Source organism: Phalacrocorax carbo, chromosome 5 (genome assembly GCF_963921805.1).
Source record: "Phalacrocorax carbo chromosome 5, bPhaCar2.1, whole genome shotgun sequence".
Taxonomy (NCBI): Eukaryota; Metazoa; Chordata; class Aves; order Suliformes; family Phalacrocoracidae; genus Phalacrocorax; species Phalacrocorax carbo.
Genome location: NC_087517.1, coordinates 42,214,205 through 42,239,857, shown reverse-complemented (window position 1 = coordinate 42,239,857; position 25,653 = coordinate 42,214,205). Strand labels below are relative to the sequence as shown.

At 40.2% G+C, this 25,653-nt stretch overlaps 1 protein-coding gene across 3 annotated transcripts in view; it reads left to right on the top strand.

The window, feature by feature from the left end:
- Positions 1 to 1,518: 1,518 nt before the first annotated feature.
- AGAP1 (ArfGAP with GTPase domain, ankyrin repeat and PH domain 1) overlaps positions 1,519 to 25,653 on the top strand; it is a 240,221-nt gene continuing 216,086 nt past the window's right edge. For all 3 annotated transcript variants that reach the window (XM_064452169.1, XM_064452170.1, XM_064452168.1), the window contains exons 1-2: positions 1,519 to 1,657; positions 6,123 to 6,257. In XM_064452169.1, coding sequence (XP_064308239.1) covers positions 1,522 to 1,657; positions 6,123 to 6,257 — 271 coding nt within the window. In that variant the 5' untranslated portion in view covers positions 1,519 to 1,521. The remainder of the gene's footprint in view (positions 1,658 to 6,122; positions 6,258 to 25,653) is intronic.

Here is a 25,653-nt window from a genome sequence, read left to right as displayed (position 1 = left end):
TCTAGTTCCTTTGGTTAGATCTTCTGGTTTGAATAGTTCAAATTTAATAGTGTGGTAGCTGACCTTACTCTGGCAGTAACTATGCTCTGTGTAGATAGTCCTATCCCTAACATCATCTCCTGACTGTCTTGAAAACCTCAAAACATTTTTGGCTATTCTTACACTGTAACTATAAGAGACATGGTTGGTTTCAAGTACAATACAGTCATGAATATGCACATTAACTTAAATTATTAGCTAATATGCCGTATGAAAAATAGGCAAGAAGTACTACTAGCTCCTGCTTCTGAAAAAGGAAAATTTAATGAGCTCAGCAACTTGAGGATGTAACTTCATACTGCCGGCTCTTTTTTTCTCCCCTTTGCAAATGCCAGCTTGGGATGCCTTACTAAAAGCTGATATCCTATGAATCTGCAAAGTAGGGGTTGAAGAAGTTCAAATACTGCAAGAGCACAAACAAAACTTCAGGAGCTGGTAGGGCTGAAATAAGTGCTTAGAAACGTAGGCTAGTCTTGTAAAACTCAGCAAAATGTATATAAATGTTTCCCAGATGAACCTCCTTGCAGCTTGCTGTATGTTCAGTGTGTCCCCAATCTACCTGGCATATTGCAGTAGTAATATAATGAAGAGCATGAATACCGATGGCTGAAACTTGTTTCCATTGGTCTAAATTTGGGTAGGAATGGAGTCACTTAGGGAAAAATAAAGGCAGTGAGGTAAGCTTAAGCCTTTTTTTTTATGTCCTGTGTATGTTTATTGTATGTTAAATGTGTTTCAAGAATCTTGTTTCACTCATGAGCTAAAACTTGATCACTTGCACGGTCACTTAAGCAGCACCTTGCCTTGGCCTGCGTATCCACATGTTTTGTAGCAGATTATTGATGCCAATCGAGAAGAGTTTGCTTTCACACTGAAAGCTGAACGAGCCATTCGGTACTGTTTACTCAATTAAGAGTGTCTGTATAATGGAGAATTGGAAATCTGGAATGAATGCTTTTGGATATTGGTCAAGATGTGAGAATTACTAGCAATGCTTGTAAAACCATAACTGTAATACTTGTCCTGGCATTAACAGAAACATCAGCATGCATGCATGCATGTTGAGCATGGGGTGGGGAAATAACACGCTAAATGGGGCACTCAAGTGCCTAGAGATCAGTAGTTTCATTTATAATTCACAGATTGATAGGCTGTGATATTTTATTTTTCTGTTAATCAAAACCAATGTACACTGATAGTAGTTGGGCTTATAATATCATATACCAGTGAAGAAGAGATGCAGTTGTGAGTGTGAGGAGAAACCTTTGGGTATCCCTGATCCCCGTCCCTTGAGTGATGAATATTGATTCATCATTTTAGAAATAATATGCTATTTCTCAGGCCTTGGTTATTGTCACTAACAAAGTTTCTCTGACGCGTATTTCTCTCCAAGTAAGGTAAGAATGTGTCTTTTTTTCCTGCTATTCCTCTTCACTGCTTTTCTCACAGGATGTCTTTTCCATTTTTATTCTGCAGTTTGCCATGTGGGTGGATGCTGTTATATTTGTCTTCAGCTTGGAAGATGAAATCAGCTTCCAGACTGTTTACCACTACTACAGCCGTATGGCTAACTATCGTAACACTAGTGAAATTCCAATGGTACTAGTGGGAACCCAGGGTAAGTGCAGTCTTGATTTACGAGTGTATTTCTGTGACCTTATAGATTATTCCAAGCTGGCAAAGCCACGTCCTGTCTTTTCCCCTCTCTTGTATCAGCACTGCCACTCATCTGATGATGAGAGGTTGTGGATAAACTGCTGGTTAACCAGCACGGTGATGTTCTGCCATCTGGACTTCTTCAGCTGGCTTGCCACAGGGCCGTAGCATTGCAAGGCCCAGTTTGAGTTGGGAGACAAGTGTCCATGTGCACCTTTGGGAGAGGAAGTGTAGGACTTCAGCAATGACAACTTAGAAGAAAAAAAAAGTATTTTTCATGCTTGCCAGTCATGGTGGTTTTCTTGATCAGCAGGGAGAGGCTAATGTTCAGTTTGGACAGATGAACCGGTTCTGTAATGAAGTTCTGAAGTAAAACTTGTTTCCTTTAGCTTGGCAGTCTAGAAGTGATCAGTGCCTTGGCATTCCTAGGAGGCAGATGGATCAGGGATCGAAAACCTTCAACACTGTGTTAAGAAACAGAACTGCTGTGCCCTTGTGCAATCTTTCAGGTACACCATTCTTCAAACCAAATGCTAGTGTAGCTTCTAGCCTCCTAAAACAACCCCCCACCGTTCTGTTTTTCTAAAAGCCCTTCTGGAACAGCAGCTAGCTGCAGGTATTGTATGGGGAAATGTGGCAAAGAAAAGGTACCAGGAGTTTTTCAGTTTCTTTTGCATCTGAGCTGTCTTTTGGATATTCCCTGTCTTGTTTTGCCCCAGTGCATCACAGTAATGTTTTAGCAGGTTCCCCTACTGCAGTTGGTTTGCTGCATGGAGTAGATCACAAGAGTTGAGGCTGCTCTGCACCTAGCTATGTAGATGTCACTCCTGTGATAATTCTTACCAAAACTGAGGAGTTCCTGCCTAGGTGCTGGACTTCAGACTTCTCCCTTTACAGAGCTGCTGTTAGGGAAGCATAGTACAGACATTTTTGTGAATCCTTCATACTAAAGCATTGCTCTCAATATATTGTCAGGTTACTGTGCTGTGTTAGGGGGAGAACACAAGCATCGCAAGTTGCTGTTGTAGATTTGATTTTGGGCATATTCCCTGTTAGTGTATGCCACTCACTGTTTTGGGTGATCCTGAAGCTTATCACTGGTTTTCTCAGCTTTTTTTTTTTTTTTTGTCAGCTGTGTGGTCAGAGAAAGATCTGCTTTCCCCTGCCTGCCTGCAGAGCTGTGCCAGCAGTGCACTCACGTGAAGGCAGGGGAAGTGTGGGCAGCACAGAAGGAAGAATCGCAGCTGGGCTTTAGGCGGAAACAGATGATAAAAGATGAAGAGGGAAGTAGGTGCACAAAAAGTCCTGGGATAGCAGAAACTACAGTCAAAAAGCAGAAACAAACTCCTTTGAAGGGCCACGTGGTTTAGCTTAAACTTAAAAAGCTTGAAAAAGGAGAGGGGGAAACATTTCCCTGAAAGCGCTTCCCTTTCTGCACTTTCTGACACTTTGGGGTATGGTTTTCCATCTCATTCCAGTTGTTACCAGAAAGGAGTTTTGTTTTTCAAAGCTTGTTTTCTGTTGCAGCACTTGTGCAACAGGGATTTAAAAAAATGTGGCTAAAAACGGAAATACTGCTAATTCTGAGAGTAAACATCAGAAACAAATACAGTTTATCTACGTTGACTGTCAAACTGTGAAGTGACTCTGTTAAAAATATATTTGAAATACACCTGTGCAACATCCAGCTTGTTGATTTTGACTTGTATTTTTGAAATGAGCTGTGAAATTAAATCTCTCCCAAAACGTTAGCACTTGCCTGATGCTTCCAGGTGTTCTCCTCTGCCTTGTTGTTCTGCAGTGGGCCAGGCTGTAGCACTGAATTTGCTTCAAAAGTCAAACTTTTTGAAGCCGTAGTGTTGCTGATCAATTTTCTGGTTAAATGTTTTCAGCGCCCTCTGCTGATCAAAAAAACCTAAGAATCTGCTGTTAGCTTTCCAAGAAACCGCTCTGATTTTATTAATTAGATCTCGTGAGAAGGTAGCGATAATGTAAGTTGAGATGTGGTTGTGTCATGCCCAGAACTGAGCCTCAAATACAGCACTGCAACAGTCACTGACTTCAGGCTCACATTAAAGTGGTGCTTTTTTTCCTGAGAGCAAAGATAGTTTTGCCACTACGGAAAGTAGCAGATTTTTAGGAAAACTCTGAAATCAGTGCCTGTCACAGTGGCTGGGTGGTAGCTGCAGTTTTGTAGAATAGATTGTACTGCTGTTTCCACTTATGATTTTTTTTTTTTTTTGCCACAGCTAATCAATTACTCCTGGAGAGAAAACAAGTTGCTTTTTAAGATTTGTTCATAGTATTATCACTTTACAAACAGACAAACAATATAACCTTTGTAGAGTTCTTTGCTACAAGAGCAATGATGATGAAACTTCTTTCTTATCAGTTAGCAGGATTTTATTTTTTTCCCGTTTTTCCCCTGGTATAATATGTTTTTTCAGCTCCTATGGATAAGCTTTAGAAATTGGAGTTAAAAAGCACACATGACAAGTAGCTCTTGCAGAGAGACACAAAGTATTACTACTTGTTTAGAAAAATATTATTTTTATTGGCTGTGCAGTATGTTCACACAATGTCTCATGGGCGCCTCTAATTCGAGGTTTGAGACTCAGTCATTTGCGATGAGTTTCCTGGATCCAGTCTTGGCTGTGACTTAAAAGCCAGGTCAGTGATGCAGCCTGTGCCTCTATGAAAAATCTCTGTTTCATGTTAAGCTGCCCAGTGTCTGCCTCGACCGAGGTGTAGCACGTGCCATGGGTTCAGGGCTGGGGTTTAGCAGAGTTCTTTGCTTCCAGCCCGGCCTCATTAGCCCACTGTTGGCTCTCTGTGACTGAGCTAAATGCAGAGAGAACTAGCCTAAAAAATGGGAAGGACCAAAAAAGGCACACATGAGGAACTGAGGGAAGAACTGGGCTCTAGATTTTTAGCAACATGGTAATTGCAGTCCTGTACAGCTTTGTTATTCTTACCTGCCATTCTGAATAACAACGGAGTTGTCCTAGTGTTGCCTAGCTTGGTGGTGTGTGGGTGGGTTTTTTTGGTGGTAGTTTTCTTTGTTTTTGTTTGTTTAAGAAAAGCATCTTTTGTGCAACTCTAAAACCCTTTCCCTGAGTGTTGCAGTAATACCTAGTACTGTTCCTCCCCCCATCCCATTATTTCTCTACTGAAAATATTCTTGTCCTTACAAACATGCCGTGTTTTTGTCCTTCACACTTTACAGGTGAAGGTTACTTGTAAGCCAGTGCTGGTATTTATAGGAGTCCTAAAAATCATTTGTCACTAGATCACTAGAGATCTGGGCAATCACCAACCGTATGAAGATTAAGAAGGGTAAGCGCCAGATTTTGCAGCTAGGGCACGGTAACCCTGGATGTACACAGAGACTGGGGACCGAGCAGCCCCATGGAGAGGGACCTGGGGGTTCTGGTTGATGACAAGTTGAACATGAGGTGCCTTGGCAGCCAAGAGGGCCAACCACATCCTGGGGTGCCTCAAGCACTGTATTGCAGCTGGTCGAGAGAGAGGATTGTCCCACTCTGCTCTGCGCTGGTGCAGCCTCACCTCGAGTACTGTGTGCAGTTTTGGGTGCCACAGTATATTAAGGATACAAAGCTAGTAGAGAGTGCCCAGAGGAGGGCCACGAAGCTGGTGAAGGGTTAGGAGGGGAAACCGTATGAGGAGCAGCTAAAGTCACTTGGTTGTTCAGCCTGGAGAAGAGGAGACTGAGGGGAGACCTCATGGCGGTCTGCAGCTTCCTCACAAGGGGAGGAAGAGGGGCAGGTGTTGATCTCTTCTCTCTGGTGAGCAATCATAGGACCCGAGGGAATGGCAGCAAGATGTGCCTGGGGAAGTTTCGGTTGTGTATTAGGAAAAGGTTTTTCACCCAGAGAGTGGTGGAACAGGCTCCCCAGGGAGAGAGTCATGGTGCCAAGCCTGATGCTGTTCAAGCAGCACTTGGACAATGCCCTCAGACAGAGGGTGTGAATTTTGGGGTTGTCCTGTGCAGGGACAGGAGTTGGAGTCAATGATCCTTGCATCTCCCTTCCAACTCAGGACATGCTATGATTCTATGATTTGTCATGTTTATAGTCATCAGTCATTTGTTTTTCTAAGCATTTTTTACATCAGAGCTCATGTTCTTTCATGTGGCTGTGTATATTTTGCGGTTAGTGACCTAAATATTTTCTAAGGTAATGAAGTAGTATTTTAGGATGTTTTTTCTGGTTTTTGGTATCAGTCAGCATACTGGTGATTTTAGCAACAAAGTATAAAATTGGAGTGATGCTCACCCCTGTTGTTTACTAAAAATTCTAAGTGTCTCATGGTTTGTACTTAAATGCACTGCCTGGTTACTAATAATTTTAAGACAATGTTTTCAAATTATATTTAAATATGGTTTTTTTTCCCTGCTATTGCTGTAGATGCTATAAGTTCCAGTAATCCACGTGTCATAGACGATGCCAGAGCGAGGAAGTTATCGAATGATCTCAAGAGATGTACTTACTACGAAACCTGTGCTACTTATGGACTCAATGTGGAGAGAGTCTTCCAAGACGGTAAAGATTACTTTTTTTCATCCAGTGTATCACACAATACTGTAGCTGGTTTTGTTGTTTGTTTGTTTTGTTGTTTTTTTTTAAAAACCCACTGATGTCAGATAGCTCAGGTACTTGGCCTGTTTTCCAAGTGTTCATTAATGTTTAGTTAAAGAAAATCCTTGGGTTTAGGTATTTATTTTGTTAAAATGTCTTAAGTGCAGTAGAGGCTTCATTATGCCGAACATGGCACATGCATGGTGTTTTGTTCTCTACCAGCACCTTTAGTCTTAAGCACCTTAAGCTACTTTATTTAGCCTTCATTTATTTTCAGTTTTCTTTGACGCTTTCTTTATTTTAGCAAAGTTTGGGGGTTTTTTTGTTTTGATTTAGTGCTCCTGGAGATGTTGAGAGGCTATTTGTGCAAAGTAATAAAAAATTCTTCCACATTTGAGAAAGTGGGAATAAATTGAGAAAATTGATAGGAATAGGGTAATCATGAGAAGGAACTCATGGCATTCATGGAGTATTAGAAGTTGACTTTCTCCTGTAGGGGTTTAGAAGTAAACTTGGCTGCTTAACAGTGGTTTAAAACATCATTAGCAGCAATGTTCTAGTTTGCCTTGTAGGAGGTACTTGGGATCATTGTGTACCATGTCAAAAAAAAATAAATAGAGTAAGAAAAGTTCTTTCTGACCATCTGCAGCTATTTTGGAACAGTTATCCCTTGGCAGAACTTCTGTCGCTGGGGAAGCGAGGCTGAACTTAGGCTTTGCTGTATGAGATGGGCTTTGTGCTCCCTCTAGTGGAAATCCAGCCAGGTGCCTTGGGGCTTTGCTGTCTTCTAACCGTGGTTGTCTGGTGGCTGAACTTGTCAGCTCTTCATCACAGCAGTTCTGCATGTAAAAACATTCTTAATTATGTTGATGTACTTCTCGGAGCTCTTTAGTTCTGTGGTTTTGGTTTTTTTTTTCCAGCTTTTCACTGTAAAGACCCATGCTCTCTGTGGTTGTGTGAGGCAGGGTCAAGTCAGTACCTACAGAGATGTCTCCAAAGTCAGCTAAAATAATAATAAAAAAAAAAAAAAAAAGAAAAACATTCAGATTTTTGAATGGGAAATACTGACGTGCGCTGCACTAGGTTTAATTCCAGATAAGTGTATTTTACCCATCCTGTTGGTTAAGATTTTTGAGAAAAGCATTCAAAGCTTTCTGCTTCCTCACTGTTTTCACTTAAACGAGTTGCAGGAATTACTGTTTTCACTGCCTAGATTGTCTATTTTGAATATGAGTTTCCAAGAACTGTTCAGGGGTTGGTTTTAGTACATGTATTTCTGAGTGCTAGCTATAGTTAGATTTTTATTTATATATTCCAGTTTGTGGTGTTTGTGGATCTTTGTACAGTCTGGTTCCCCCCCCCCCCCCCCTTCCCTCAGGGACCTTTGGAGAGAGAAGTCTCTTGGCAAAAAAGCTAGTGTGATAAACGTGTAAGCTTCCAGGAAGTTTGTCTCTCTGCTAAATTTCGGTAGTAAATAGAAAGAATTAACAAACATCATGTGTTTAAGAAATATCAAGGTTTTGTTTTACCTACATGGCAGTCAACCAACTATTTAATACTTGCCAACTAATAGGATTATGAATGCTTCTGTACAAATGTGTTACAGTTGCCAGATGGGATGAAATCCAATTCCTGATAATTTTTGTTTATTTCAGCAGGAAACAAAGCAACTTCTTAACCCCATTAAATGAGGGGGTGTGAATGAACAGTGCAACTCGTTAATAGGAAGCACTTGATGAAATGTTGCTTGGCTTGTGCAACTCTGCGACATTCAGGTTGAATTGGGCATATAACAATGTTTTTAGTGGCTTCTTCAGAGGGTTCATATAGTCTCTATCCAGACCTTTGAAGGGCAAGAAGTACAGAAGTTTGAAGAAAACTTGTAAATTATCCTTCCTTTAGAAAAAGGATATGATTTATCATTGGAGCATACATCAGGAGGCTGACTTACTGGGAGCTACGTGGTCTGTTGGGGAAGGCTGTCTCTTGGCACCAGCCAGCACTGTCGGTGCTGGCTATACCACCATTGCTTTAATGACCACGAATGCTGTGGAAGCCTTTGACTAATGACAATAACTTTGCTTTTTTTTTTACTGTTTCAGCAAAGAACAGGTTACATCTTTTGTGAAATTGTGTTCGGTAGGAAAAAAACCCTCAGTATCATGAAATGCACCCTAGCTTTACACACATACTCCAATTTTGTTTCAACTTCTTTGTGTGTTAATAGGCACGAAGTGTAAAATGCATACAATCGCACCTGATATAACTTACTAAAATTGCCCAGAATGGCTTGTGACTTGGCATCACTGGGACATAGAATGTTTTAGTGCTTTGCAAGCCTGTGTGCAGCCAGTCTGTTACCTTGCTGGCTTCTGCTTAGTACCACATCTTCTCTGAAGCTGCTGTTATACTGGAGTGGCTATTCCTCATCGTTATACTAAACAAGTTGGGCCCCTTTTCAACAAGGGATCCAAACATCTGCCTGGGTACGTGACTTGGACCTCATACCCCTGGCTTATTTCTATTTTTATTTTTTTTTTAAATGGAAGTGAATTCTGCAGTACCACCTTTTGAGGGACTGCCTGTTTGATCTCCCTCAAGGGACTTTTGAGCCCTGTTTGCTCAAAAGGAAGCAGCACACAGCAGCGATTAATAACTTATCTTTGTGTTCAGATCCTCTCCAGAATAAATCGAGCTGATTATCCAATATCAGAAAGTCTAGCCTGACTTTACCTCAGGAATTGGTTGGGGTTTTTTTTTTCTTTTTAAAATATTGTCAATGAACAGGGGAAGAAGGGATATGGGGAGGAGGGACAGGCTAAGTAATTCTTCACCCAGTATGCTCTTAGGCATTTCTTATTATTTTGAGGAAACCCTGAGTCAGTGCCAGCAGCTTTCATAAATTAACTGTGTTTTTCAGCAAACTTGAAAGGGGTATAGACCAATTATCGCATTACAAAAATGTTCATTAATAGATTAATGGATAAGATGGGGTTTTTGTATTGTTTGTAGCTGAGGAGGAACAGTTGTTAACAGATTAGTAGCTGTACACAAGTCATGGAGCTACTATACCAATTAAGACCACGTTCTGTGTATTGAAATTGTTTCTAGACTTTGCCCCCAGCTGGTGGATATCCATCTTGGAATTTAGGTATAGGATTGAATCACTACTTACTATATTCTAGGGTAGGTTGTGCTCTGTATTTAGATATTCCAAGTGTTTGCTGTGGTAGTTCTGTCAAGGGTATTTCAGTGTGGTGACCAAGGTCCCACAGCTTTTGCTGGATTGTAACTTTGATGAATGCTTTACTACTTTTACGTTTTTTAGTATTGTGTTGGTAGCCATGGATTCTTCTTTAGAAAATGTGGATATTGTAGCGGATGCAATGGTGGAGTTAGGGCTTGGTTTAGTCACATTAGCCTTAGTGCTCTCATTTTGCTCGCAACGACTCCTATTTTTAATCAAGTCAAATACTATGCAATGGTTTGCATTGGTTGTGATTTACATATGTAGTTTGTGGTCCAAATGTACCCTATTCTTCTTCTCCCTCTTCTGTTTTTCAAGAAGTTTGAATTGCCCATGAGTTGGTAAATCTGAAACTGTAAACTTCCAGTGTCCAAACCCCAGTATGTTACCGGTCCTAGTTACATCAGACTTTCCTTTCACGCACCAATTAGTAGCTTTGTTACAGAAGATGCTGTTTTACAAGCTTTTCCTAAAATCTAGTTTCTTGTTTCTGTTTTCTGCCTTGATGTGATGTAGACCTAACTTTTGGATGAAGAAAATGGAAATGGCATCAAGGGGTGTTATACTCACTTCTTCATTGGACGCATTAGAAATTGAATTTCTAATTGTTGCCCATGCAAGCACCCACTGAACTCTGTTAACAGAGGTCATCTATTACGACTTCTGTCTCTTGTAGCTCATTTCCTGTTTTCCCCAGTTGAGTGGTAGAATAATTTAACTGGAATGTTTGTTATTATGAAAATGGTACTTTATTCTTTAGTTAAATCCAAATACACTGTTTACAATGCTACATTACAGTTGATAAGCTCACTATTGCTTGTAACAGCATAGGGTCATACTTTTGTAGCACGAACACTGCTTTACAATATTTCACTTTCATCTGCAGAAACTTTTTATGAACGCTGATGCTTAATTAATGTATATCTGTGGTTTTTAGATAAATGGTCTCTAGTGTTTTAAGAAGCTGGAAGCCATGATTTGTGAACAGCAGTTGTTGGGATGGTGGTTCTTAGTTCTTTGAAATGTTTGTATGATGAATTGCTCATTTTCCCATACTCCAATAATAATTTGCAAATTAAACTGTTTCGATAGCGTGATAGAGCTTGTAGTTTCCTAAGCATAGTAAGTGTTCAGGCATCTTGTGATGTGACGATGAACTGTTTTGTGTAGAAGTATGTACTCTGAAGTGAAGCAGGATTTTGGACATTTATAGAGGGCTGTTTTTAACCTTCACCGTTGTCCCACTTGGGTCTAATACCTGAGGCTGTTTGAAGTGGGAGCTGTGCAAGCAGGCCCTGAATCTGTCTGAAATACAAAAGAAAAATTCCAGTTTCCGTGGGATTAGCTTAACGTGCCCAGCGATGGAGGATAATAAATTCTTTTTTAGCTTTTGATATTTGGAATTGGGAATTGTTGGGCAGGGGAATTAACTTAAAAAATAAGATCGAATGCTGATAAGATCCATTTTACTTCAGATTTCTCAATTAAGAATTGGGGTTTTTTTTCCCCCTGCTTATCAGAATGGATTTTATCAATGACATTGGAAATGATCATTTTAATATTTCTTGTCAGCACAGTATTGTAATGACTGTGTACTGCCCCAGGATGCCTTTTTAATGATTTTAGCCTTCTTGAATTAGCTTCATGTACCATTAATGCATAAGAATTGCTTTTATTTTTGTTCATGATGTATTCATAATTGCATGCCTTTCTCTTCTTTATGTTCAGATTCTCTTTGACCCATTTAACTGTGTGCTATGCAATCTTCTGCCATCACAAAGGAAAAATAAATGTTGAAATATTTAGAGGATAAAATTTTACCATCGTGTAGTTTGCATCACTGGGTGTTAAACAAAAGGGTTTGAATCTAATTCTGATTGAGAGCTGAGTCTGTTACTGTAGCTTAGCAGGGGACTGCTAGTGAGAAAAGTAGAAGATGTAAATATCTTTCAGTGTAAACTTCCAATGTGGAGATCCTTTTTATTGCTGTAACTTACTACTGCAACTCTGTATGTGTAAGGCAAAATGCTGAAAACCTACTGGTTGGTCATGTTAGTATGATAAATTAAAAATTTCTTAGTTTTGGGGAGATGAAGCCAATCTTAAGGGCTTGTAGTCTGACCCACAATGTCAAAGTTTAGAGCCTCCTTGTTATGGTATTGTTAGACAAACCGATCCCATGAAAACACATTTGGTGGAAGTTTTCTGATGCAACTCATTTGTCTTGGATACCATGGATGGCATTACTGCTGCCATGTCTGTCTTAGGAAAAATGCATTGGTTTGGGTTGGGGTTTATGTAGGGTTGGAGTTTGTTTTTTAGTACTTTGACACGTGTCCTAAACAAGGGAGAAGGTGAAATCTCAAATACCCTATTCTGCTGTGCATGCGGTAGGATATCTGTATCTGTTACCTGAGTTGTCAAACACACGTTTGGGAGGTTCTACCTTGGGTGTATAGCTATAATGCACAAATTTTGAAATAAAAATTCCCAAAATAGTAATAAACCTCTGAATACTGAGGCAAGAGTTACAGGTATGTAACAGCAGAGGCCATTGCTGCCTCACACTTTGGACCTTTTAGCTGTGGTGCTGTGCTGTTGCCATTATTTCTGGATGCTTTATTTGCAAATTAAACTAATCTTTTATTATTGAGTGTGTCTGTTGTGTGTAATCATTTACCAGAAATACTTTATTTCCAAATCCAAATAATATTTCTAATGTTATGTTGAACAACTGTGTCTGAACGGGGGCTGGGGGGTGGGGTACCTTGAAGTACAAACTGTCCATTAATGGATGGAAGATGACAAATTAATCCTTGTACAGCCGGATTGCAGGGAGAGGCTGTCACTTACTATCAGTATTATCAAGTCAGCTTTTATAGATGTATTTTCATTAGGAAATGTTAATCAGTCTAATGGGAAGTAAATAAAGTCTCAGTCCTATTCTGCTGACAGCCTTTTTAGGAAGATGCAATACTCTTGCACTAGATATGGCCTGAAGGCTTCTCTGATTTGGGAGTGGGAGGCTGGGGCAGTAGGGAGCCAAGTGTGGACCAGAGCTGGGGAGCAGCTCCTCTGGCTCCTGGAATTTCTTTGATTCTGATAAGGTGCCAGGGGTGACCTTTCGGAGAGTGCTCGTGGCTGCGGTGCGGTGTCTGAAGTGACATGCCACTATGCCCATTACTTAGGCTAGTCAAAGGTGGAGCAGATCAGCTTGGTAAAACTTTGACACGCTCCTCTGTGCTGCAGCAACACTGGGAAACAAATATTTTTGGTTATTGGGTCTAGATATTTGTATTTTCCTTATTTTTTTAAGAAGAAGAAATGAGAGATGTAATTTTTGTCCTTACTACTATGGCTTAACCTGGAGCAACACACCCTCAGCCCCATTTGTTTTAAGCACCAATTGGTGGTAAATGAACATAAAATTAAGGCTTTAATGTAACATCTTGGTGTAAATGAAGGACGGTGGGAAGAGGTGGCTGTGGCTGGGTGCCTGTGCCCCCATTCTCCCCAGCAGCCATCAGGGATCCCCCATCCTGCCCGACCACCAGCACGAATCATAGAGTCAGTTAAGGTTGGAAAACATGTCTAGGATCATCAAGTCCAACTGTTAACCCAGCACCCCCATGCCTCCTAAACCATGCCCTGAAGGGCTACATCTACACGTGTTTTGAATACCTCCAGAGATGGTGACTCCACCACCTCTCTGGGCAGCCTGTTCCAATGCCTGATCACTCTTGAAGTAAAGAAATTTTTCCTAATATCCAATCTAAACCTCCCCTGATGCAGCTTGAGGCCATTTCCTCTTGTCCTATCACTTGTTACTTGGGAGAAGAGACCAACACCCACCTCACTACAGCCTCCTTTGAGGTAGTTGTAGAAGGTGATAAGGTCTCCCCTCAGCCTCCTCTTCTCTAGACTAAACCACCCCAGCTCCCTCAGCTGCTCCCTCATCAGACTTGCTCTCCAGACCCTTCACCAGCTTTGTTTTGCCCTTCTCTGGACACACTCCAGCACCTCAATGTCCCTCTTGTACTGAGGGGCCCAAAACTGAACACAATATTCAAGGTACAGCCTCACCAGTGCCGAGTACAGGGGCACGATCGCCTCCCTACTCCTGCAGGCCACACTATCCCTGATACAAGCCAGGATGCTGTTGGCCTTCTTGGCCACCTGGGCACACTACTGGCTCATGTCCAGCTGGCTGTCAACCAACACACCCAGGTCCTTTTCCTCCAGGCAGCCTTCCAGCCACTCCTCCCCAAGCCTGTAGCGTTGCTGGGGTGGTTGTGACCAAAGTGCAGGACCCAGCACTTGGCCTTGTTAAACCTCACACAATTGGCCTTGGCCCATCGATCAGCCTGTCCAGGTCCCTCTGCAGAGCCTTCCTACCCTCAAGCAGATCGACACTCTTGCACAGCTTGGTGTCATCTGCAAACTTACAGAGGGTGCACTCGATCCCCTCATCCAGAATATTGATAAGGATATTAAACAGAACAGGCCCCAAAAGTGAGCCCTGGGGAAAGGGCTGCCCTAGGTGCTGCTCCTCGCTGCCAGCCCCTTTCCTCCTGGGAAGGGTCCGTGCCAGGGGTCCTGGGTGGCAGCTCCCCCTCCCCCAGTTGAGAACTCGGGCCAATTAGCTTTGTAATTGGTTAGCGCTGCTTGTTAGCTGGTAACAGGGTCTCACCAAGAGCCAGGCTGTGTGCCCTGACTCAGTGCCCTGGGCCTCACGGCGTGCCAAGGTTATCCAAAGCGGTTAGAGACTTAGATTCTACCTCCCTTTGTGGACAAGACACTGGATTTGAGGGATAACTGTGCCAGCTGAGGCCTTCCTCTGTCACCAGCTTCGTTCCTGACACTGACAGGCAGTATTTCTAGACTTGGCTATTGCTCTTAAGTTTGAACAGCAGTGACATGTAAGCTGTTCATCGTCAGAAGTTCCCAAACTTCAATTTTTCTTCATTCCATGTGGGAGAGAGAAGAAATTTTTAGGTGCCTTATATGCTTCCTGATTTAAAAAAGAAAAACAAATTTAAACAGAACAACTCATAGCCTTTCATGACAGTAGGACTTTAGGTCCAAATGCAGTGGACCTTTATGACCAAATGCAGCCCTTGCCAAGACGTTTTGCTTGCTGGAGGATGTGCCTCTTGGGTTTGCTGTCGATCCCTCCAAGAACATGCCATAGTCGAGCGCAGAAGTGGTAATTCTCTACCTGGCTAAATTCTTTACTTGAATACCACCTTGTGCTATTCTCTCTTTTCCTATTTAGTATTGCTTAGGGAAGATACAGGAATTTTTAAATAGGTGTTAATATGTCTTATAAACTGTCTTTAAAGAATTTTCTTCTGAGCTTTGCATAACTGAATCAGAAAATTCAAAGGATTTAGTAACTCAAGTTGGTAGAAGAAAAAGATACAGATGTACAAATCTGATATGGCTTGTCTTGTGAAGTCTGTTTCTGCATATGTTTTACTCGGAACTTGATGTTATTTTAGTATGGAATTTTTCCCTTACTCCTACCTGCCCATAACTCCTATGCACCATTAATAAATGAGAAGATGTAGTTTTTGCAGTTCTAGAAACAATAATTTCACTTTATAGGTGCTTTGGTAGTGGCTCCTTTTATGTTTCTGCAGAGTATCTCCCCAGGCACGCTGATTTCCATTTAATCTTTCACACCCATACCCTTAGATGGTATATTCTCCATCAATTCTGGTATCATAAATCAGACTTTACGTTGTTATGGGAGGGTCCCATGTTAGTTGGTAGGAGGGAATTATTCAATATCTGAAGTCAATATCTTATAGAAGGTCTCAAAATGAGCTATACCAATTGAGCACTTCCTGAAGAAAGAGCAAGAGTGTGAAGAAATTTTCATCCTGGGGAGCAGTTAGCATCAGTAGGACCAGCCTAGAAAGTAGCGGGAGTTTGTGCAAGCAGTGTAACAAACTGTACTAGAGCCCCCTTTTCCTTGGATTTGTATTTTTGCATTAACTGAAATTCACACTTTTTATGCATTATGGTTCAAGATTTTTTTTCTGTTGTTCCTGGGGACTTACAAGATCTCTTTTGCATGGGGTTTCCCTCATGCTTGGCACTTGTTTGGTGTTACAGCCATTAAGTTTGTTGGGACTCTCACATGTCCTTTGCGTTGTTGCCACTTTTCATGAAAATTGCAGGGGATTTGCAGGCTTTGGGGACTTTGAGACTTGTATTGCTCCATCAGATTTCTTCAGATCTGCACCTGTATTCAAAAACAAATGAGGGAAAGAAGAGAAAGAAATCTTCTGATGACATGTCTGCATCTGTTTTTCTCATTCTTGGAATTAAGTGATGTGATGAGGAGATACAGTCCACGGTTATGGTATTTAAAAGTACTGTAATTTGTACAGAGGATTTGAATGGTGTAGTGCAAATAAAAGTTCCAGGGAGGTTTAGTTTCTAGCTATGGTGTGTCATTCACTAGGTTACTTGTAGAAAACAGTAATCTCTGCAGAACTTTTCATGTGACTTCACAATTTTTTATGGCCCTTTCTTTAAGTCTTAAAGTGAAATATATGGAGTAAGGCACGTTTCTTGAAACCTAGAAGACGATGATGCAGAGCTACTGATGTTGTGGAGTAGGTAGCAGCTGCTACATTTTCTGACTAATACAATAAATGAAAGACTTAGTTTGTCACATACAAACTCTTCACTAAATGGAAACAAGGATGTTGATATATTTCATCAAAATATTAAAGAAGCGTTCCAGTAGGTTTATATCCCTTAATGCAAACTCAAAGAGAAATCCTGGGACAGGAAGCATGATAGTTATTTGGTGGTCAATTGCTCTTTATTGGCAGTATACCTGAGGGTGATTGGCATAAGCAGTGCATTTTATAGGATCACGTAAGCTGTGTTTGAGAGAGGATGTTACAAGCACATTGGTGGAGCATCTTGCAAGCGCTTAGGAATTGTTTTCTATTAATATCAAAAGCTGAAGTGAAACCAAAATCTGGAAGAGGGAGGAAGTTTGAAAAATCCTTATTTTTTAAAACCTCTGCCTTTTCTACAGTTGGTGCTGTAAACTTGGAGATGCTGTTTCTGGATGTATTCTGCCTCATCTGCTTATGCGTTCAGTGCCATGAATAGGATGTGATTTTTGTTACTGCCCTGCTGTATTAGTTTTCCTCCATCAAATATTAAAAATTACTATTGAACACGTAGGTGTCAGTAATGTCTGTTTTACACCCATAGATTAAATTTTAGTTCTGTGTGCTGATATGGACATAGGCACTAATCTGAAGGACTGTGATTGTTCTTCCTCCAGAGATGGAGGTTGTGTTCAGTTTTGTAAGCATGCCTGAAAAGATGACAGTATCTGCTCTCAGTTTTTGCTACATGTCAAGTTATCATGTCCAGTGTGATAGCAATCAAGTACTGCTTTTTTTAAACACCTCTTTGAATACCTGGCATTTTTTAATATCATGCAGAAATGTGCTTTCAATTTTTGGTGCTTAGGTTTTAATTTCTAACTTATCTGTGCTTGGCAATTTTAGTCTGTATTACGCATTTTGTGTTGTTGTAGTGTTTAGTACCTTTGGAAAATAACGCTGCTGCTAAATTGTCTTGCATCTTGCAGAGCCTTATTCTCAATGTCAGGGGAAGGTGGGGGGAACTGGAACAGAACTAAGTCAGATGTCCTGTCATCTTGACAGAGGTTGAATTATGGAAAACATGTTTCTGCTAGATTTTATCATGCTGCAGTTCCTGGTGGATCTGGTGACAGAAGCTGAAAAGAGCAGTGACAATTTCTGCAATTCTTTTTGCGCCAAGTGACCTGAACAGCAAACTGATTGCATACTGAGTAACGGTAACAGCAGGGCTGCTAACAGGGCTCAATCGCGGGGGATGTATCCAAATGTGAGGAGTAAAAAAGAAAATACTGCTTGGTAAAATCTGTTAGCAAGATGATTCTTTAACCCTGCTTTTGCAGTTGCTAATGATGCCGTAATGGAGGGTGGAAGACCTGACCACAAGGTTAGATAAGGGCCAAAAAGGGCTTCAGCAGATCATGAGCTCCTTAAAGTGCCAGTTTACATTTTCCTTATTACAGCAGCAACCCTTTTCTTACTGGCACCTGGTTTATTTCTAAGAGGCCTGTCTAAACTGTGGCTCGTTTGCTGTGTTTTGGGGGATAGTCTGCCTTGCTAGGAGGTCTTTGTTGCTCTTCCTACTGCTATGATCTTTTACTAGGGTATGATCAGTTAATGTGATTTTTTTCCCCTTAAATTTTTATTGACAAATCTTAAAACATCTTAACACCTCGTCTGTTGCTCTACAGCATGTGTTTCTGTACAGCTTGACCAACAAATTCTCAAATACAGAGGGCAGTGTGAAATGCGTAAAGCTTGATTTCTTTAATTATCCCTAATATGTTGTCCCTTGCTCATTGGTTTTAACAGTCTTTTGTGGATTTAACTTCAAATTTTTTGACACATCATGGCTTTGCTGCTTAGCATTGCAGAGCTAACACGTTTTGTCTCAAGGCAGACCCAAGGGAAAATGCCTCTTGCCCCTTGCTATAAAAGCGACTGTGAGAACACCACCAGCCTGCTCAGAGCATCACCGGTGTATTTGGGCACACCTAGAAATACAACCTGCTCTCAGGGTAGAAGCAGAGGTTGTCAGAAAAAAGGCAGGGGCAATACCAAGCCTGGGGAGTCTTGTGAGAAAATCTGACTTCACCTTGAGAAGCAGCCGTGGTCTGGGCTGTTCTGTCAGAGCATCGTGCCGTGGCACTCCTAGCCGTCCCTCGAGGTTCCAGCGAACAGCTGTTGCTCTGAGGTATTTGTGTTTCTAGCATACAGCATACCAAAGCCCTCTCATCTGAGTTGTCAAACAAAAAACTCTGTCAAAATGCTGGTATTACATTTATATCTCTCAGTTTCTCTAACTTTTGTCTGTTCCTGGGTGTGTTTGTGGTGTGTAGTGTAATAATTATTAAAGAGAATAGCTGGCTTTTTTCTCTTATAATAAAGGGATGCTTTTGTCTGAGCTATCAAACATTTAAAACTGGTGTAATAAACAGAATCCTTTTGTAATGTTTTCTGTTGTGTGACAAACACGTTTTAAACATCAAAGTTTATTATTAGCATAGATTGTTCTTCAAAAGCGATTTCTGCAATGCATTGCAAATCGCTCCCTTTCAACTAATCCGTATGCATATGCAAATCCTATTGAAACTGCTTCTCTGGGATTAGCACTTGTGTATTTAGAGTTTAAAAGCCTGCACGAATGTGTGGGGGTGGTGTGTGTAGTAAGGGAGAATGAGTGTGGGCATTAGTCTTCTGAATTCCTGCCTATGCCGGAAAACATCCAGCACTTGCTGCTGAGTTTTAAAAAAATACATGCGGGTTGGTTGGGTTTTTTTAATTTGCTATAAAGTAGAGAATCGCTAAACTAATTGTATATAATTGAACTTTGAAGTTAGTGTTTGATCTGATGAGGTTGCTTGTAGTGATAAGTCCTCGGTATTGTAGAAAGAAACTTTGAATCATTAAAGTGGAGCATTTGCATCATTCTTATAATGTGACTTTTGTCATCATTAAGCACGCAGTGAACTATATCTGTAAAAAAAATATACTACTTTTTGAATAGCCTCTCTTTACATATTTTGGTATTTAGTTAATTTTGTCTTTCCAGAGGTAATAATCTTCCTGAGATCCATGAAAACTTGTTTCAGCAATGCATGCTCCATTTGCTTTTTAGTAGTAAGCTGGAAAGTTACTTGGCAGATGTATGGGACCACGCGGCCGGTCTCTGTGTTACAAAAATTATCCTGACTATTAAGCGTTGGGCACAGGGGCTTAACCAGTTTTATTAAGGGATTACAGAAATTGGGGACTCTGGCAAACTTGTTTTGTGTCAATTGGTTGCTAGCTGTGCAAGTTAACAAAGCATTTTGAGAGTTTTGGGGTTAAAAATACCTGTGCTGTGTTTTCTTGGCAGTTATTGCCTGTGTTAATGCTTGCCTGCGCTTGTAGTACTGCAAATGTCATGGCAATAAGCTGGCTTCCACCAGTATTAGATTTTTAAAATGTGGAAGATATGTAAGGAAGATATGATTAAAATTTCAAGTGATGTACAAAAATTTTGCCATGAAGAGCTTTTTCTTGCTAATTTGAACTGCGATTTGGTTGGGGGGGCTGGGGTGGGGCGAGAAGTGGTTTCTTGGTGGGTACTGTGACAGTCAGCACATCTGACTTCACTTCATTATCTGCTGGTAATTGGTAACTGATGTGAAGTAGCAAGACAGTGCACTTTGGCCCTCAGTTCGCTGTTGTTTGGTTTTCTTTGATTTTGTGGAGGGTTTTTTTCCTTTTTTTTTCTTTTGGCTCTTGATTTAAAGCCCTTGAATGAAATTTTCCTATAAGTTCTCAAACTTTGAATTAACTTCTTAAGAAATCTTACACAGATGGAAACAGAAGGCAGGTGTTTTTGAGCCTGTTTCAGTCATCCGTGTCAAGTGCTGTCTTCTCCTCGGTAGCAAACACTGTGTTCACTCAGGAAACTCTCCAGAGAAATGGAAAATCTTTATTAGCCATTGGGAAAGTACACCAGTACATGTGTGTGTTGCAATTACCCAGTGTGCTGCTTAACAAAAAGTCCTTGCACTGGTCAAATTATTCAGTCTTCTCAGGGTTTAATTTCTTTCATGCTTTACACATACGTGCACAACTGAAGCCTTAATTTCCAACAGAGCTTCTTCCAAGGAGGAGAGTCGTCATTATCCTTACAAGGTTGGGGTGAGATAGAGCCATACCTGATGAGGTGAGGGTGTAGCTCGGTGCTGCTGTGGCTGTGGGCACTGGACAGAGCTGGCAGCACCCGCTGCCGGTAGTGCAGGAGTTGTCCCGCCTTCTGCGGAAGCCAGCGTGGTCCCTTCACAGTCAATTTTAAGTCAACGGTTGATGGAACTAGGCATGAAGCAGATGTGGTAGGAAAATGGAAATTTGTTTTCATGTGTTGGTGACACATTTATGATTTGTTTGTGGATTATTTGTGCTTTGTTTGTGAAGCAAATGTTGCTTGTCTTGGATTTTAAAATTCTAGGTCAGTTCTCAGTCTTCCTTGGAAGACAGTAAAGCAGTACACTGCTGTCAGCCAGGCTTTGCGGGACTGGTATCAGTTGTAGAGAAAACAATGCCTCACTCAGAGCATAAGTGCCTGTTAATCACCCTGGGGGAGTTTTAATTCAGAAGAAAAATTATTATAAAGCTGGTCTGAGACTAAAAAGCTAATTGAATTTTGTTAATAAATGTATTAATACATATTCTTTTCTGTTTCAGTATGAGAGACCCCAAAATTTCTAAGCACACAAGATACTGCTGGGTTAGGTACCTTCTGGAGTGTCTCACCACATGCAAACCCTTTGAAAAGGCCAAAGTTAGTTTTCAGAGTCACAAAAACAATTTTAACTTTAGAGCTTGAAGAAAAACAAACCTTTGCTTATCTGCATTTAGTGAAGGAACATTACTGGGAGATGCTAAAGAAGTATTTTTTCCATAGAAGATTGGATTTTGTGCATAAAACTTGTTAATATTAATACAAACAGGTCATTACTGGTTTCAAGTCATATATACAAGCTCCAAGAGATGTAGTATGTTAGTGGTGCTTCTGTCAGTGATACTTTTGTATAAAAAAAAAATGGTGAGGAGTAAATCAGCTTCAGTTTAGCGTATATAGAGTTGACTTGCTCTCATTATTTATGCCTCTTCTGATGGCTGATACAGTTGCTAGTGTCTTATGCATCATAATTTACAGTCTCATGGAAAGGTATGTTTAGATTTAAGCTGTGCAATAGAGTAACTAATGAGAAATATAGGAAATTTATAGCACTTGATGATTGATTGGATAAGTACCTAGACATTAATTGAAATCTGAGGAGTCCCAGCTGTCTTTCAGTTTAAAAGAAAAAAATCTTTCTGGACAAGCAAACCTATTGCTTCATAGTATTTTGGAAGTACTTTTCATGTTTATGGAAAACATGGTGGGAATGGAAAGGTGGGAGGTTGGAAGCGGTTTTTTTATAATTTGCCAATGCTTGGGTGACTAGTGTGTGTCCTCTAATCACCTGCAAAGCCTGGTTAATTTGTACCTATTGCAGTATCACTTAGCTCCTTATTTTACAGTCTCAGTGTGCCTTCAGTTGTCTTCCCTGAGACTGTCCATTTTGTCCCCAATTCAGTAGAGCAACTTGCCTGTAGTCAGAAGTTTCTGCTTATCTTTCCTGTCCCTGTTTAGCGGAGAGGCACTCAGGCCTAACTGTTGTGTGACAAATTATCTGGATAAATACTTTACATTAATCTCTCCATTAACAACGCCGTTGAACCTGTCATCTCTAAAGAGATCGCACAGCTTTCTTCTGTGCTGTCATTCTGTAAATGTACCGTTCTTGCCGAAGCTTAGTCTTGGGAAAATGTCTAAATTTTCCCATTACATGCTTAAAAAGTAATAAAACTAAGGCCATTAGCCTTCACTCGTCTGATCTGTATCAAGAGAAATATTCTTCAGTGCAATAAATCTGATCAAGTGTTTGACATTTATATCATTCAAATTCATTTTCTGGAAATGGACCTTTGAAGGTAAATTGCACTAAGTAGGGCAGTTTAAATTTTTAATACAATCTTATTGTAACTGTTAGCAAATGATTAAAGTGCGAAGGGGGGGCTTACATGTTTTGTGAGATTTATGTTAAATGTTACATGATGCTTCTACTCTGATGGGTTACTGCTTTTATGACAGCTGAATGCACATAAAACCCACAAAAACAAATAAAGAATTTAGTCTTTAGTAATAGAGTAGATGACTTGATATCTGCTACTGGATTTGTGGAGATCGTATTTGGAATGGGATTTATTTCACCTGCGAGTGAAGCAGCAGTCTCGGTAACAGTAAGCGTAACAATTTTTCTGATAGGAATTAGTGTGTCCAAGAGGTGGATTTTGATGGCTCGGTGGACAGCGAGTTCATCAGCTGAGGTGTTTTCATCTTATGTAGACCTTTGGTTTGTTTTGAGGAAGGTTTTTCTTTAAAGTACAGAACATTGTTGTAGTTCTTGATTTTGATGGTGAACAACATACATAACTTAGGCTTGAGAAGTGGTGATGTGTTGGTGTATCTTCTGGATGTTGCTGTAGTGTTGTTTTTGCTTCGCACAATGTATATGTTCTTACATTTAATTCAGTCTTATACAGGAGATTGTCACCTTGGGGTGCAGCTGCATCAGTATTGTAACAGTGACGTTTGAGTGTCTTAAAAGTACCTTAAATTCTTTTATTTTGAAAAATTCTGCTAGGGAGGAGTAACAACTTTGTGCTGTCTCTCTAGTGCTCAAAAGCCATTGAGCTGATGATGTCCAAAGAAGTAGCACTCTTGAAGACAGAACTGCTGATGTTTGAGGCAAGGAGACAGCAGGCTGGAAATATTCTGCATGAGAGATGATACCTAATTTCTTTTTGCTTTTTCTGAGGGGGAATATTCACATCTTGAGGGATAACATCTTTATTTAAAGCGAGGGAGGTAGTATTTGTTCAAATTATATAGTGAACGTAACAGTTTTGAGGTATTCTAGGAGTCCGGTTAAAATGGACAGAGCTGTTGCGGGTTTTGCTGGTCCTCTGTACCTCTGATATGCCCAGATACTTCTAATCAAAGCATGGATGACTCCTCTATGTGTAAATCATCTGCTTTGTGTAGTCTTTGGCCTGCCATATGACTGTGTCTACCAGATGTGCAGGGAGGGCAGGGGAAGACAGAAGTAGCTCGCCATGAATTTTAATCCACCACTACAGAACTGAAGTGTGCCTTCAGTGGTTTTATTAATCAAGCTGTAGTCTGGAGCAATATCATCATGCTTGCATCACGTATTGGTGAGGAAAGTATGATGTGTTTGGAAAATGGGATAAAAATAACAGTTTAGGAGGCAAAATTCTGGGTTTCACTAAACATATGATTACAACTTCTCTTCCTATGTGAAGTTTGGTATTAAAAACACGGAAACAAAAGAGAACCAAGTTCTTAATGACAGAGCCAACTCTATGGATTTTTATTTCAAATAGATGCTGGCTGAAAATGGACTTTGAAAAATGTTTTGAAATTGCCACAGAATACCAGTGCAGTCTTGAGTGTCCACTGGTTAAGTAGTTAACACCTAGATGTAACAGAACATAAGTGAGTCCGGATATTTAAAAGCTAAATAAAATTAGGTAGTTTTCCACAAGAACAATTAACCATTAGCAGAGCATCAGAAAGGTAGACAGCATACCTTGTGCTTGGACTGCCTGTGAACTGCATCCTGGTTTTTATCTTGTCTTCCAGCCGTATTGTACTTGTCTTGCAACTTCAGAGATTAGCATCTGTCTGCTTTCTGCCGATTCAGTCTGGAAAGGGAGTTTATGTTGAAAGCTCATGAACCGACTTGAGATGGAGCAAAACAGTAGATTGCGTCGCCCATGCTTGCAGTCATAGTTGACTCTAGACTGTGCTTTATATCCTCCATGAAGGGCATGCTAAACTCTGCCCTTACGGCATCCAAACTTGTCTTGCATACAAACAAGATAATTTTAGGACTGCTGCAATACTTCAGAATTTGAAGAGATATATATTCTATTCAGAAATTACATTTTTCACCCTGCTACGCTGGGGCACAGCCCTTGTTTTGGGACCAGATGTGCTGTGTGTGGACACGTAGTTCTGCAATGTCAACACATGGTTGCACCTCTGGATTCAGAGACTTTGGGTTTTCAGGAAACTATTTAAAATCATTTTGGCAGTTTTAAAAAAATCATTGATTATTCTAATGAAAGGCCTTTTTTTTGTAACAGAACCTTTTCTTCGCAAGCGACTTAACAGAAGCCTCTGAATGAGGCATAAGTAAAATTGAATTTTATTTAGTAAATTGAAAAAGTTTGCTTCTTCCTACAAGGATGGATATGTTTGATTCTCACTAGTGTAACAAGAAGCTTTCTGTCATTTTGTGTGCTATTGTGGAGCTTATTGGATGCACCGAAATCTTTAGAAAGTATAAATACTGTGTAAGAAAACTGTAATTCAGTAGCATGCCCTACAATATAGCCTTTCCATGATGCTACTTCAAAATGTAAATGTGAAATTCCTGCCAGGTGGTAAAATTCTTAGGCATGGTATTGTTAGGTTATTTAATCCCATGTTTTGACATGATTAGTATGATTAATAACTAATTCTATGTTTTTACACAGAATTAAATAACATACAACAACACCGTGCGTAAGAATTTTATTCTTAAAGCATAGTTAAAAACCCAATTATTTCATTTACGAGCATTTTATGAAACACATCAATTTGACATAATTGTATTTGAATGTGCTGTTTTCTGGTTGTGTTCTTTTAACCTTTGTATTTAAAATCGTATCTTTGTGTGAAATAACAGGTTTTATGACTTGATTCCGTCATAGCGGAAAGATCAACAGAGCTTGATGATTTACTGCTTAGCTAAATCATGTGCAAAAGTCTTTACCTTTGTGCCTGACACAGTGTTTGCCTTAAATCTTCCAGCTGTATGCTTCTACTTGCAACACAGTTTGAGTAGTGAAGAAAACATAGGCTTATTTTTCTAATTTCTTCAGATGCCATATTCTTTCCAGATTGTCTATTGGATTTATTGGCATAATTGCTTACATAATATAGGGAGACAGTAATTTGCATCAAAGTTGGGAATAAGTGATACGCAGTGTTAATCATAGTTACCTGTGGAGGAAAAAGTATGTATTGGCATTGATTGGAGATACTTAATACTGAGTCTTATTTATAACTGTATTTTTGTGTCCAGTAAAACAAGAACAGTTGTTATTTCTGAGCGCTAGAGCTGAAATGTGTATTTCAATTAAAGCATCACAAAAAACCAAAGGTACAAGTAAGGTGTGGTTTTAAATTTATTTTGAGGAGACTTGTATTAAAACTTTTTAGAAACATTGACATTGAACTAGCCCAATGTAGCTGAACTTGATTATTAACTGTGGTGATTGCGAAACAGCATTTTTTCTAGTATAAAATTTGTGTGTTCATACAGATGTTTCCTATTAACTT